This window comes from Ranitomeya imitator, chromosome 3 (assembly GCF_032444005.1).
Source record: "Ranitomeya imitator isolate aRanImi1 chromosome 3, aRanImi1.pri, whole genome shotgun sequence".
NCBI classification, from domain to species: domain Eukaryota; kingdom Metazoa; phylum Chordata; class Amphibia; order Anura; family Dendrobatidae; genus Ranitomeya; species Ranitomeya imitator.
Window position 1 is genome coordinate 214,959,863 of NC_091284.1, and position 15,432 is coordinate 214,975,294.

The 15,432-nt window shown below is 46.3% G+C and overlaps 1 protein-coding gene across 4 annotated transcripts in view; it reads right to left on the minus strand.

Annotated features, from left to right (window-relative positions):
- The window catches only part of CSDE1 (cold shock domain containing E1), a 63,568-nt gene that overhangs the window by 25,309 nt on the left and 22,827 nt on the right, over positions 1-15,432 (minus strand). For 2 of the 4 annotated variants that reach the window (XM_069756128.1, XM_069756126.1), the window contains exon 3: positions 2,731-2,890. The exons of the other annotated variants lie outside the window; for them this stretch is intronic. In XM_069756128.1, coding sequence (XP_069612229.1) covers positions 2,731-2,856 — 126 coding nt within the window. In that variant the 5' untranslated portion in view covers positions 2,857-2,890. The remainder of the gene's footprint in view (positions 1-2,730; positions 2,891-15,432) is intronic. 4 annotated transcript variants of the gene reach the window in all.

Consider the following 15,432-nt stretch of genomic DNA (forward strand, 5'->3'; position numbering starts at 1 on the left):
ATACCGTCCGATACTTGAAAATATCGGTATCGGATAGTATCGGCCGATACCAGAAAAATATCGGATATCGCCGATACCGATATCCGATACCAATACAAGTCAATGGGACACCAAGTATCGGAAGGTATCCTGATGGTTCCCAGGGTCTGAAGGAGAGGAAACTCTCCTTCAGGCCCTGGGATCCATATTAATGTGTAAAATAAAGAATTAAAATAAAAAATATTGATATATTCACCTCTCCGGCGGCCCCTGGACATCACGCTGGTAACCGGCAGGCTTCTTTGTTTAAAATGAGCGCGTTTAGGACCTGCGAATGACTTCGCGGCTTCTGATTGGTCGCGTGGCGGTCACATGAGCGGCACGCGACCAATCAGAAGCCGCGACGTCATTCAAAGGTCCTAACCGCGCTCATTTTAAACAAAGAAGCCTGCCGGTTACCAGCGTGATGTCCAGGGGCCGCCGGAGAGGTGAATATATCAATATTTATTTTAATTCTTTATTTTACACATCCCTATGGATCCGATACCGATACCACAAAAGTATCGGATCTCAGTATCGGAATTCCGATACCGCAAGTATCGGCCGATACCTGATACTTGCGGTATCGGAATGCTCAACACTACTAGCAATGGCTATTTCCTTTTGTGTCAGAGTATGTACGGCCTGTCATGGCGTTCGGCTCCACCTGAGTTAATATCTGATTTTTGTAACTTTTACAGTGTCTGGTTTTCTTGGATACACAAAGAATGGCGCTGGACCAGAAGGTGCAAAAAAGTCAATTCTACTACAGTAGCCGCCACCAGCGCCAATCATATTCACAGGTCACATCACCAGTTCTGTCATCCATTGCCAATCTTGTGCCGCCTTCTACCACTTCATGGACTTCACTGTCTTTGCTGAATGAAAAAACCCTTGCTTTTATTTCTGTGTCACTACATGGGATGAGAGTCCGATATTGCGGAGTCCCTGTAACCGATGTTTTCACAAACTCTCCTCCTCTTCGTAGTCCTGGTTTGTACAATACATGGACTGGATGATAAGAAAATTTTTCTCCATTTGAGAAGTTGCCTGGGTGGCAAGATTTGGTGTGAATATGGCCTCTGGAGGCCCGAGCTGCCGGCCGGTCATTTGCTCTGCAGTCACTGCCTACCCCTGGTCATTCTCAGCCCTAACAAAGCTTTCCCCTCTGTCCTCTCCTGCTTCTAAGCTGTAGCATAATAAAATAAATACAGTAATATCTAAAAATCATGGATTATTTGGTAAATATGGACCCTACACTTCTAGACCACAGGCTGAACAGATCTGAATGCGAGATTTTCGAATTGACACTAATATTTTTATTTTTTTTAAATATGATCCCATCTTGTATCTTGGTACAGATGTGGCTAGGAGCCTAGCAGGCACATGGGCAGTTTTTGACATTTTTTAAATTTAACGTCTTTTTCGGAAATGCGTTTTCAAGTTTTGCGCTTGCGTTCGCATAGGTAAATTATCAAAGATAATCTTGTGACATATCTGGTGAAAGCCTGCACAGTTCTGAGTAGAATGGTGTTTATTTTGTTTCTCTCTTTTTTCTATCCTGAGTTATGGGGAGAAATGTAAAGGCAGGCAACACCGAAATTCGCACTTTCCGAACTTGGAAAATCAATAATAAAAAATAAAAAAAAATATCTAGAAATTTTTTTTCTTCACATTTTGCATTCTCTGACACACTATTACCAAATAACAAAATCTCAAAAGAATTAAAGATATAGAGGTAAAAATCATTGGGTCACTTGACATGGAATGACCCGGACACGTCTCCTTGTGTTTTCCACAGGCATACGGTCCGTGAAAATCATGGACATGTGTACAGCTGCGAAGTTTGGGTAGGTTGGGTACATGATGTATCCGGAAAAAAAAAAAAAAGTAGATACAAGACTTATTAAACAATATGGATGTCTTACTGAGGCCCAAAGCAAATGTCTAATGTCAGTGGCTTCTAGGAGTGAACCTCTTTAAATAAAGTGTCTTGCTTGTAAAATAAAAAACAGCTACTCCCCTCCTGCATTGGCGCGGTCACGTGAGTCATCACCGGTGCGGAGCAGGAGGAGAGCGCCTCACTGTTAGAATGAACTAGTCAGTCTCTCTCGTCAAATAAGAAATGGTTGTCCCAGTAGTGAAAAATCCCTTTAAGCAGTTTTGTGATTAGCCATCCGAAAACCGCAGTGACTTCTGGCCACTTCGGGCCTGATGTTTGGCCATATCCTAGAAGCCGCAATTGCCAAGGGGGAGGATCAACAGTGTACGTTTCGTTCAAAGTGTATGCCCACTGTGGAGGCTACATGAGCAAATTATTAAATGGCAAACACCCAACAGAATAACGCCACATTACTCCGTAGTCACAATATATGGTCACAAGCTACATTTTGAAGAAAAATTAAATTAACATACGCATGTGACAGGATGTGAAGAGTAATGATGGAAATTAACTAAAATTAGTAAAAGGTTTTGCACCAAAAATTCTACGTGGAAAAAAAAAAAAAAAGAGTTAAATTAACAAAAAAACCAAGCAGAATACAGAACGGAAAAAAAGGAAGGAAAAAAAAAAAAAAAAAAAATACGATGAGAAACAAATGGATAGATGGGCAGGGGATTAATAAGCCACTGTGAAAGGCATGTGCCCCAAATCTATATGGGCTACAGCGAGTGGTTAATCATTACTACTAGTGAAAAAAAAACCAAACTTACTGATCGGCCATATGGTGATAAAGTCAGTCCGACTGGAGATGCATTGCCCAGGTTGGCACTAACGTATGCAGTAGGGGGAGAAGACGGCATGGAAAATTCAACAAATTCTTTCCAGGTGCTTGCCATATTCCTACTCCTGTTTCAACTTAATTTTACAATGCTGCATATAACAAAATCAGACAAGACAACCTTATCAATTCCAGTGAGGCTGTAAATGAGGCAGCTCATTGCAAGATGGCAGGCCTAGGAGGGGAAAACAGGTTAGAGGTCTAGGCTACGATGGAGAGCAATTCATGGAAAATCATCGACTGAGGTTATGGAAGGATGCAGGGTGACTGACAGCAAAGACAAGACAGAAAAGGAGAAAACATTTACAAGTCCTCTGAAAGGTGGATTCTCCAGTGACCGCACATACCATGCATGGCGTGGAGAGGACACCGAGAAGGGAGCCAGGAGACCATCACTGATCTGGGCCATCTTGGAGAATTACTTTAAATTCATTCTCAAAAGGAAACAAACACTGGGAGCTTTCCCCGTAGCTTGGCGTTACATGCACCTGGCAGGAGTGGTCCAATACTAGGACATGTCCATCATTTCTCCTCTGACAGTCACGTATGTTACATGGGAATCAGAAAGCCAAGCTAAACAGGATACATTACGTGATGCTCAAAAGGGTGGTCCGGGCTGGGGACAAGAGTCTGCAATAACTGCAGCAGTGTGTGATGTGCATACTGTCAGCGGGTGGTCAGCTTTTCTGTACCTGGAGGGATTTCTTTGCTCCTGCGCCTCTGCCGCCTTGATACATGCATGCTCTTCAGTGTATGCAAATATAGTCGTTAGCCAAATTAGATTAGTCCTCCACTCTTCTCTATTGGAGTCTCTAGGACTGCGCCCAGGTGGCCAGCAAGTCTACATTTATACACAGCGAAGGGTGAGGGGTACAAATCTCTCAGGAACGGAGAGGTGTAGAAACAAAAATAAACATGCTAGATTCTGGAGAACAGTGCCATTTACACCAGACCGAAAAGGGGAAGAAGAAAAAAAAAAAAAAGTGCAAGGAAATACTGTAGAGGCATGTCTTCAGTGGGGCAACAGGGTGGATTTTCTTTGCTTTCTTTAGTTACGAGAACTAGTTGGACTACAGTTCTCAGTGCCCTAAAGCCAACTACCGACCTGCTGCTGTGTGCGGCTCGGGCCTTACATACCTGTCCAGAATCTCAGCAGAGTAGAAGAACAGCGCTACAGTGTTTGCTGGCCGTGTATTATCTCTTTTCCCAGTTCTCCCCACCGCCCCCAAATATATATGGACCCTCTACTAAGCTTGCATGTTCTTAAGGTGAGGGGGGAGAAATCTGCTACCAGACTCCTGGAGGAAGGTCAATTGTCAAGAACCACTGAAATCCAAGGGTAAAGGCCACGTGCCCACGATCCGGAATAGCAACATATTATATGCACAGTGGATGGGACTTATAGAAATACCATGCCCACTGTGCTTCTACTTAACGCTGTGCAAACTCATCCACGGTGCGGATTTCTGAGCCCCAGCATGTATTTTTAGCAAGTAGAATGTCATTACATGTGGTAAATCCACATCTACCTAAACGCAAGTGCAATATATTAGAAAGCAGAGTTTTGGATAAAGCAAAAATACGCTATGTCCAAAATGCTACTATTCCTGATAACAGGCACATAGCCCAAAGAAGTTCTTAAAAAAAAGTGCATAAGGGTGTTTGCTTAGCTACACACAGACCGCAGGTTTAGGGCATCTCAGTTTTATGCAATAGAGGCAATTAAGGTAATAAAGTAAACCACCTTGCCTGGAAAGACTAAAGGTACCTTCACACTGAGCAACTTTAGAACGATAACTATAGCGATCCGTGACGTTGCAGCGTCCTGGATAGCGATATCGTTATGTTTGACACGCAGCAGCGATCAGGATCCTGCTGTGACATCGCTGGTCGGAGCTAGAAGGCCAGAACTTTATTTCGTTGCTGGATCACCTGCTGACATCGCTGAATCGGCGTGTGTGACGCCGATCCAGCGAGGTCTTCACTTGTAACCAGGGTAAACATCGGGTTACTAAGCGCAGGGCCGCGCTTAGTAACCCAATATTTACCCTGGTTACCATTGTAAAAAAAAACAACAACACTACATACTTACATTCCAGTGTCTGGCGGTTCCCCCTGCGTGAGCTTCCCTGCACTTTGTCAGCGCCGGCCGGCCGTAAAGCAGAGCACAGCGGTGACGTCACCGCTCTGCTTTACGGCCGGCGCTTACACAGTGCAGGGAAGCTGACGCCGGGGGACGCGACAGACACCGGAATGTAAGTATGCAGAGTTTTTTTTTTTTTTACATTTACAATGGTAACCAGGGTAAACATCGGGTTACTAGGCGCGGCCCTGCGCTTAGTAACCCGATGTTTACCCTGGCTACCTGGGGACTTCGGCATCGTTGGTCGCTGGAGAGCTGTCTCTGTGACAGCTCTCCAGCGACCACACAACGACAAACAGCGACGCTGCAGCGATCGGCATCGTTGTCTATATCGCTGCAGCGTCGCTTAATGTGACGGTACCTTTAGATTAAAGAGAAAAAAAACAAGTGTGACAAGTAATGAGAACATGTATTTAAGGACTAGATGTGAGGCAAACTAAAAGACAAAGGGCATATCAGACACAAATGGGATAAGCCTCAAAGTAGAGAAATAACATCTTTGTTTATATAAAAAAATAAAAAACAGGTCCAGGTGGAGGACATAACAGGTTAAAATGCGACATGTACAGCAGGAGAGTGCATCCGAAATGTGGACCACATGAGTGCATGTAATACCACATAGGACAGTATGGGGGAAGTGCAATGTTATTAAAATATAAGCATATGCCGACAAATCGTAATACAGGCAAGTGTATTGCACATAACCACAGATGACTTCTCCTGCTGCAATGGCTCAAGCACAGACGCGCGTTTTTGCACAATGCGTCTGGGAGTCCTGGAAAGAGTGAAGATTGTGGTCTTTGGCTGTTCTGCAGTCATTTAGGCCAGGAATTACTAATAGTTTTCAAGACTGAGGCCATTACACCTCGCATCACTGCACATATGCTGGATGCCACTGGAGCTGGACTGTAGTTCCAGGCCTACAATGCCTCAGAGACCAGGACTTAAAGGAATCTGTCACCTATAGTACCTACAGTTCTGGCCAAAAGTATTGACACCCTTGCAATTCTGTCAGATAATACTCAGTTTCTTCCTGAAAATGATTGCAATTACAAATTCTTTGGTATTATCTTCATTTAATTTGTCTTAAATGAAAAAAAAAAACACAAAAGAGAATGAAGCAAAAAACTGGAGCTGTGTGTGGTTATACCTGACATCTGCAGGTGCCACCTGACAGGCAGACAGGGTTACCATATTGTTACCATACAGCAGAGCTCAGAGCTGCAAAAACAAAAACAATAAAAAAACAAAACTAAGGCTAGTTTCACACTAGCGTTCGGCAGTGCTGCGGATGAAAGCGTTCCTCTGTTAAGCCCTGCCCACCGTCGCACCTCTTCCTTCAGTTCCACCTACATCTGCATGCGTCCTGCGTACCCCATCTTTAACAGAATGTGGACAGCTGATTTAGCGGGGACATGGCTTTCTGCCCAACGCAGAATCTTTACCGCCTCTACCATAACCTGCTTGCTGCGAGTCCCGTCTTGGTGGTTTATGTAAGCCATTGCTGTGGTGTTGTCCGACTGAATGCGGACCGGCTTGCCCGTGAGGGACTGCCAGCGGAGGAGGGCAAGAAGGACTGCCCTGATCTCCAAGATAATGGTTGGGAGGAGGGCTTCCTGAACATTCCAGCGACCGTGTGCTGCAAGATGGAGGTAGACCGCTCCCTAACCCTGAAGACTGGTGCCTGTGCTGATGACCTGCCATCAGAGGGGGAGAAATGACATCCCGCGCAGGACAGAGGTGGATAGCGTCCACCATAAAAAAACAAAACTAAGGCTAGTTTCACACTAGCGTTCGGCAGTGCTGCGGATGAAAGCGTTCCTCTGTTAAGCCCTGCCCACCGTCGCACCTCTTCCTTCAGTTCCACCTACATCTGCATGCGTCCTGCGTACCCCATCTTTAACAGAATGTGGACAGCTGATTTAGCGGGGACATGGCTTTCTGCCCAACGCAGAATCTTTACCGCCTCTACCATAACCTGCTTGCTGCGAGTCCCGTCTTGGTGGTTTATGTAAGCCATTGCTGTGGTGTTGTCCGACTGAATGCGGACCGGCTTGCCCGTGAGGGACTGCCAGCGGAGGAGGGCAAGAAGGACTGCCCTGATCTCCAAGATAATGGTTGGGAGGAGGGCTTCCTGAACATTCCAGCGACCGTGTGCTGCAAGATGGAGGTAGACCGCTCCCTAACCCTGAAGACTGGTGCCTGTGCTGATGACCTGCCATCAGAGGGGGAGAAATGACATCCCGCGCAGGACAGAGGTGGATAGCGTCCACCAAGTGAGAGACTGCCTCACATTGAGAGGTAGGCGAACTGGATGATCCAAGGAAAGTGAGCTCCTGTCCCAGGTAGACAGGAGGGCCCGCTGGAGAGGGCGGGTGTGGAACTGGGCATAAGGTACTACTTCCATGGAGGCGATCATCTTCCCCAGTACTCTCAAGCAGACCCACAGGTGAAAAGGGACAGAGCGCTTTAGGGCTTTGATCCTCTGCCGGAGAGATAAGAACTTCTCCTTTGGAAGGAAAACTTGAGCTTGGATGGTGTCGAATTCCGTGCCCAGGAACACAAGATGCTGAGTTGGGATCAGGGTCGACTTTTTTGTTGATTATCCAACAGAGACGGATCAACGTGTCCAGAGTGATCTGGAGGCTGTGGTCGCAGTCTTGGGAGATGGGCCCTTTGACCAGGAGATCGTCGATATAAGGGATTATGACCACCCCTTTTGAACTAAGGATGGTCATGACCGCCGCCATGACCTTCGTGAAATCCCTGGGAGCGGACGCCAGGGAGTGCGGTGAACTGGTAATGGTGCTCCTGGATTGCGGCACAAAGGAACCTCTGATGCTGTACACAAACAGGAATGTGTAGGTACGCATCCTGAATGTCCACAGAGCAAAGATATTCCCCGGTTCCATGGAGGCGATCACAGAGCGCAAGGACTCCATTTTGAAGTGGCGAATTCAAAGGTGGTGATTCATCTGCTTGAGGTCCAAGATCGGGTGGAGTCAGTCTTTTTTTCGGGATTATGAACAGGTTTGAGTAAAAACCCGAAAACCGTTCGTGGCAAGGAACCCTTGAGCTGAGGAGGGAAGAGACTGCAAGGAGAAGCCCTGGGGCATTAGAAGGCTGTTTTGGAGGACGAGAGAGGAAGAAAATTCTATCTTGTAGCCGGATGTAACGATCTACCTAACCCAGGCATCGACCACCGATAACCAAGTCTCCCTGAAAAGCCTGCCTCCCACCCTGGAGAGATTTTCAGGTGGGGGAGACCCGTCATTTAGAAGAGAATCTGTGACTGCGGGATTCGGAGGGCTTAGAGGGGCGGCTCTTGGGCTTCCAGTGAGGGGTAGGCTTGAAGGAAGGTTTCCTTCTTTCCCCTTGAGCGGAAGAACGGTCCTGCTGAGAGGAACCGCTTGAGGAAGAGAAAGGCCGAATGGGACGAAAAAGGCTGGGGTCCCTTTCTATTGAAGGGACGTCTTGGTCTGGATTGGGGCAGAGAGGTGCTTTTACCTCCGGTGGCATCCGAGATGATCTGGTCCAGCTTTGTCCCAAAGAGCCTGGAGCCCTGGAACGGTAGACCAGTGAAAGATTTTTTTTTTAGATGTCGGGTCTGCTTTCCACGCCTTTAACCAAAGGATGCAGCGAATAGCAATGATGTTACCATTTGCTCTTGAAGAGCATGCAGCCGCATCCAAGAGGTATTTACCCGCAATCTGGTCTGCTAAATCTGCTAGCTCCTCTGTAGGAGCCACTGCCACGATGCCCCTGCAAAGTATCTTGGCCCAGGCAGATATGGCTTTCGCCACCCAAGTGGAGGCGAAATTAGGGCAGAGAGAAGCGCCAGACACCTCAAAGGCTGATTTGGTTAAAGCCTCAAATTGTCTGCAGCGTCTGAGATGCCGTATCAGGAAGGGACAGAACAGTCTGCGAGGATAAGCGTGATACTGGCGGATCCACCTTAGGGGATTCGGACCATTTGCTCACAAGGTCCGATTTAAATGGGTATAGAATGTCCAGTCGTTTTCTTCCCGGGAAACGTTTTCTGGAATGTTCCCAGTGTCTAGAGGTAGTATTCTCAAACGCTTTGTGGTTGGAAAAAACTCTGGAGGGACGTTTCACCCATTTGAATGAAACAGAGTCGGCTTGAGTAGCCGCATCTTCGTCTTATTTCGAGGGTTTGAATAATAGCCGAAATAAAGCTATTTACCATGTCCTGTGTCCCAGAAGTCTGATCCACATCAGTCAGACTCCGACTGAGAAGCTACATCTGACCTGATGTCGAGGGGGGAACGGGTAGAGAGGGGTATTCTGGATGCCGCAGCGTGGTCCTGTGAACAGGATGAGGAGCTAGACAGAGTCCGCTTCCTAGATCTTTTCCCTGATCTGTCCCTGTGAACGTCGTGGTCAGGTGCATGCGAATCACCATGGGAGGAGTTTGTGGCACTGGTGGCGGCAGATAGATGTGGCATACGTTCCAGGACCTGTGCCAAGGACTGCAATATTTTAGTCAGGTCTGAGACATGGCAACAGCCCACTCCGGAGGGAAAGGGGGGGGGGGGAGGGGGGTGCTTTCATCCAGACATGGTGGAAGGACTGCAGGATGGACAGAAGGGCGACGGCTGGCCTGAAGCCCACTTCCTCTTACAGAGGGCATAAGCGTAGTGAGTCACAGTAGGATTGTAGCCGGAGGCCCCAGTGGAGTTGGGCATAGGTAGAGACTGTGTGACAACTGCAGCAGGACACTATGAAGGCGATACTGCTGAGGGGAGTTAAGCCAAAGAAAAGTGGCCAGGGCTGGAAGTGTGCAGAGCCTACCAGACACCCAGCGATTATGCAGCGGCAGTGCAGGAAGCCGTGTCCCCCGCTAGGTTACTGAGGAAGCTGCAGGAGCACAGGTAGCTGTGTCTTCCTCCGGATAGGTGAAAATTCTGCAGGAGCTCGGCTGCCAAGATGGACGCTGTGCCCCCTGTGGCCACGCGACGCGCTGAAGTGAACGGTGGGCGGGGTTATTCTCCTGAGACAGGGATGATAAGGCCTCCCTGTAATTGGCCTGTCGGGCTGGGCGCGCAGAAGAGGGAGGGGGCGTGCCCGGCCGAAGAAAGTGAAACCTGCTTCCTGATAGGCTGATATGCCTGAGTGGGGCGTATCCAGCCTGAGAGTGAGCACAAAGCCAGTGCCGGGACAAACACGAGCAAGGGGGGCGTGCCTGGCGCTGGAAAATGAAAGTGTAGCGGTGATTGGCTAGGCCGGCAAGGGGGCGTGACCGGCATTGAGATGTGCTGTGAATGAGTGCCGTGACTGAAAAACCGCCAAGCGGGGGGGGGGGGGGGAATGGGGAGTGTGCGACCGAAGAGAGGAGCACGCCAACAGGAGGAATGCCGGAGGGGGTGTGGCCTAAACGGAGAACAGTCGAGGGAGAAGGAGGCTGCAAGATGTCGGGTACCGCGCGCGTTAGAAGAAAAAAGGGTGCGAAATTTGAAAAATAGTGCTGGGAAGGAGGAGAGGAAGGTGAGCACTGCTGCGGGGAGTCATACTACCTGCTTGTGAATCCGGCTCCTCTTCATAGATGAGTGAGAGAGAGAGATCCTCCTTCTCACACAGTCTCCGGACGACGCAGAAGATGGCGTCAACCCATTACGAGAAGGCGGAGGTCACCATCGGTAACCACAGTCTTCTTCTCAGCCCTCTCTGAGGAGAGGGGTGAGGAGGGGGAAAAGGCGAGGACTGACCACCAAGAGTCACCCTGAAGCACCCATAAGAGTGACAGGGGACAGAGTCATGCCAGCGGGTCCGAGAGTGGACGATGTATGTAATACCTTACTGCTCCCGGCCGCGTAAACGTGGGGAAAACAGGGTGAGAAACTGCACCCCGTTACCCAAAGAAATGAATCTGAAAGAGAAAGGGAAAATTATTAAATAAACGCCACATCCCTGTAAAAGAAAATAATGCGAATCTGGTGGTTAGATCCACGTCCGCCTCCTACAGACACTAAGCAAAAACTGAGTTGATTTGTGCCTGTCGGTAGGTGTATACTGCCAAGGAGGAGCTAGTTTTTCCTTATTTGCATAGTGTCAGCCTCCTAGCGATAGCAGCATACACCCATGGTAACCTGTGTACCCCAATGAAGCAAGAAATTGAAAATATGTCATGATCTAAATGCCCATATAGACTGCTTAGGACAAATCCTACTGACATTCCATTTAACTCTTTCTAGGTAGCATTTTTTTTATTAGTATTTTTTAAAAAAGAAGCACTCATAATATGATCGCAATATATTAGAGGATAAAAAAAATGTTAATAGAACTGTATCTACAATTGCTCATTTTGTCATTCCACCCAGCTTATTCTTCTGTTTTCTAGTTGGTCTGACATCAAGCGCATAAAAAACAACTAGCTGAATCTAAGCTCTATGTAGAAATAGGAGGTCAACTATCCCTGTAGGATTCACAAATCACTGAAAAAGTCCCCAGCAGGAGGGAGGTGGGAGAAGCTGGGTCAGTGATGGAAGAAGAGAATGATTTGCATAGGGGAAGAGACTTCTGGTTTCTACATCGAGAAGAAAAGAATTATCTGTGTAAAAAGGCAAAATGAGCAATTGTAAGTACACAGCGCTATATAATATGACTGCAATATATTAGGAGTATTAAAACTAATGGGAGGAGTGCTTCTTTAACATTCCAAATCTACATCTTTACAGTTTCTCATCCAGTACAACTCGAGGCAATTTATGGACAATATTTTATGACAAGGCTCCCTTGAAGTCTCACAAAGTGGATAAAATGTTGTCATTTGTAGGAGAAAACGATAGTGTTAATTCATCTATTACAGCACTACTAGAGTTATTGTTAGAAGCAATAGTATGTTTAAATTGGTTGTACACTACTAGGACAACCCCTGCTTAACCCCTTAAGGACTAGGGGTATTTTAGTTTTTTGCGTTTATTCTTTTGCTTCTTCCCACGGCCAAAAAAAAGTACAATTCCACAATTGTTTTTTGGATTTTTTTATTTTTTTTTACCATGTTCACCAAATGCTAAAACTGACCTGCCGTTAGGATTCTCCAGGTCATTATGAGTTGACAGACGCCAAACATGTCTAGGTTCTTTTTTATTTAAGTGGTAAAAAAAAAAAAAAAAAAAAAAAAAGTTGCCATTTTCTGATACCCAGAACATATTCATTTTTCGTGGTCTCGGGTTGGGTGAGGGCTTGTTTTATGCGTGCTGATCTGTCGTTTTTATGGATACTGTTTTGGTGCAGATACGATCTCTTGCTCACCCGTTGCCATGCCAATCGATCGGCGACCTGCGGTCATGTGACACGGGCACCGATGGGAGGAGGTAATGACGCACATCCTGCACGTGCATGTTAAATGCCACGGTCAGAACTTGAAAGCGGCATTAACATGTTAACAGCCGCGGGTGAATCGCGATTCCACCCGCAGCTGTTCCGGGCACATCGCCAGAGCCTGCACCAAACAAGGGTAGGCGTCCAATGACGGACTCTCTCTCTATGTATCTATATATCTTTGGCCAAACGTAACCAATACTTGGTCCAAATAGTAATAATCTGAGCATTCAGAATATTGGGCACCCCAGTGACTTTTTTGGTATTTGATGTCAGTTTCAGTGAAATGATTCAATAAACCAAGTCAGGGTATATGCACACTGAGGGACCGATTCATGAAAGCACATAAGCATTGAAAAGTCGCAAAGCGAGGAAGCGGCAAAAAACTTAGTGATGTGGCGTTTACACCATTTTAACTTGGCTCCAACAACCAGGGCAGAGCTGGGGCAACCCCTGCTCATCAAATTCATGACGAACAGCAGCAGTGTTCCTTTACAGGAGTAAGATTTGTGGTGAGGCAGTTGCACACCACTTTTCACAAGTGCCGGATTCAGGCACGGCAGTCTCCAGCACGCATCATCAAGAGAAATCTTTTTAAAAGGAGTTTTCGGAGCAGAAACTCCAAGGATATGAAGAGGATTTGGAGACATTCTTCTACAATAACTTTGTACATACTCACATAAATTTTTAGTGCTGCTTTCATTCGTCTCTGCAGGGTTATTGGAGGCAACCCTCAGGAGGATTGCTCCCATTTCAGATTTATCTTACTGTGCCTTTTCCTCGCTTAATTCCTTAGTGTAAGAACATGCTTAATTTTACAGAAAAGCAGGTGTGTCCAGTGAGTGGTGAAGGTAAAATATAACTTAATGAAAATAAATTAAAAATATATCCATACATATGGTATCCAGCACTCAGTACAAACTGGTTATAGAACCTACTGACGATCTACGAGTTTCGATCTGGTGGTCTTAATCATGATCTCTAAGCCCCCGATGTAACCTGAAAGATGAGAAATAAAGGTTAGATTATACTCACCCAGCGGCGGTCCCGCTGCGGTCTGGGTCCGATGGGCGCGCAGTCCAGTCCAGCGCCTCCTATCTTCATACGATGACATCCTCTTCTTGTCACGGCTCCGGCGCAGGCGTACTTTGTCTGCCCTTTTGAGGGCAGAGTACTGCAGTGCGCAGGTGCTGGGCCTCTCTGACATTTCCCGGCGCCTGCGCACTGCAGTACTTTGCTCTGCCCTTTAACAGGGCAGACAAAGTACGCCTGCGCCGGAGCATGAAGACAAGAAGAGGACGTCATCATATGAAGATAGAAGGCGCTGGACCGGACCGCCCCTGGGTGAGTATAATATAACCTTTATTTGTCATCTTTCAGGATACATCGGGGGCTTACCTACAGCATTACAGAATAGATAAGCCCCTGATGCCGGTGGCTGCAGCTCATATACGAATTTGGGGGCGACAGGTTCCCTTTAATTTTTATCCACAGATAATAGATAGGTAGAGTCCACACATGGTTGGGGGTTCTATTGAAAAATTGTTCACAATCTTTAATAAAACCACATGAAGACCTCATCCCAAGCATTGCCAAGGATAAAAGTCAGCAGCTTCTCCATAACAGAGCGAGCATGCTCAGCTTTCAGCAAATTTTGTTGAGAGGTTGAAAAACCACATCTACTTGTGTTGTACTGTAAGTTGCTGTAAATTTGCTGTGCAGAAATCAAGACCAATACTGCAACGATTTTTGGTGGTCCAACATCTTTCTCTCTAAATGTACATACGTTATATAGTTTCCTTGAGTTAAACAGCTGCAAAGTCTCAAAGATGGCCACATCACTATGCAACTTGTGTAGGCAGAAACAAGTTCACTAGATGTCAAGTCTGGCTATCAAAGTCCACGAAAATTAAAAAAATATATCTTAAAGGGGTCTCATTATTGATCTTCAGGAGCACGGCACCTGACCTGCCTGCGTGTCAGGGAACAGTGCGCTCCTGATGTCTGACAATTCAGACCAGAGGCAATGTTGGGCACACAGGTCCAAACGGAGCGATATTTGATGCTTCTGTAGTATCGAAGAAGTGCACAGGCATTGAAACATGCCAGATCCAGGCAACCTTGAAAGTGCTAGACTCCTTACCTGGAAAGCCAGCTATTACCGACACTGCAGAGGTGGCCGGGCACCTAGGCAACGAGCAGCAAATTAGACTTCAGAGTCCCTCAACTCTTTAAGAGGATTTTCAATAAGGCAACAAAGTCCAAATATTCATGTTTTTGCAAGCACTTCACAAGATTACAAATTTGAGAAAAGTTGGCTTGTCTAGTGAGTGCAAGAAACCTACATAACCTTCCGAATGACAATCAGCCAAAACCTAAAGGGGTAGAGAGTAAAGACAAATCCTACTTAAGGCCATGCGCGAACATTGAGTAATTTCTTGCAGAAATTTCTGCAATGTTTCTGCATCTTTTGGCAGCAAAAACCCTGTGGAAAATTCTGTTGCATTTTTGGTGCGTTTTTTTTCCTGTGCATTCAATGGGCCAAAAACTCACAAAGAATTGACATGCTGCGGATTTAAACGCACAGCAAACCCTGAAAGGAAAAATACTGATCGTGTGCACAGCACTTCAGGATTCTCATGGACTTTGCTCGCATAAGGATTCCAGAGCAGTTTTGGGCCAATTCCGCGTGAAAAAAAAAAAAAAAAAAAAAAGGCATCGTGTGCACACAGCCTAAAAATCTAAGCTAACCTGGCAGGCGGCAGCAGATCGCTATGGGTTTTTAAAACCATATCAAGTTAGTACTTAATTTCCTTTTTTTGTTATGAAAATATTTTAGTGTTCCACCGTCTATATTGAACTTGCAACTTCTTAACAGTAAAAAATAAATAAATAATGTATAATTTGAATTTGAGGTTCAGGAATCCCATGCAAGATTTTGGGTTACCAAGAGAGAAACCAGCAATGCAGTCTTTTTGAGGATATCACACAGAAAATTGGGGACACATCTGTAAAGAGGAGCAACACAAGTTTGAAAAGAGCTATTCCCATCTCCAAGATGGCATCCAAAATATGTAGTAGGTGTAATAATATTAACAAATACCTCTTTCCTCATGCGCAGGCACTGCAGGACCTTCGGTATCCATGGTT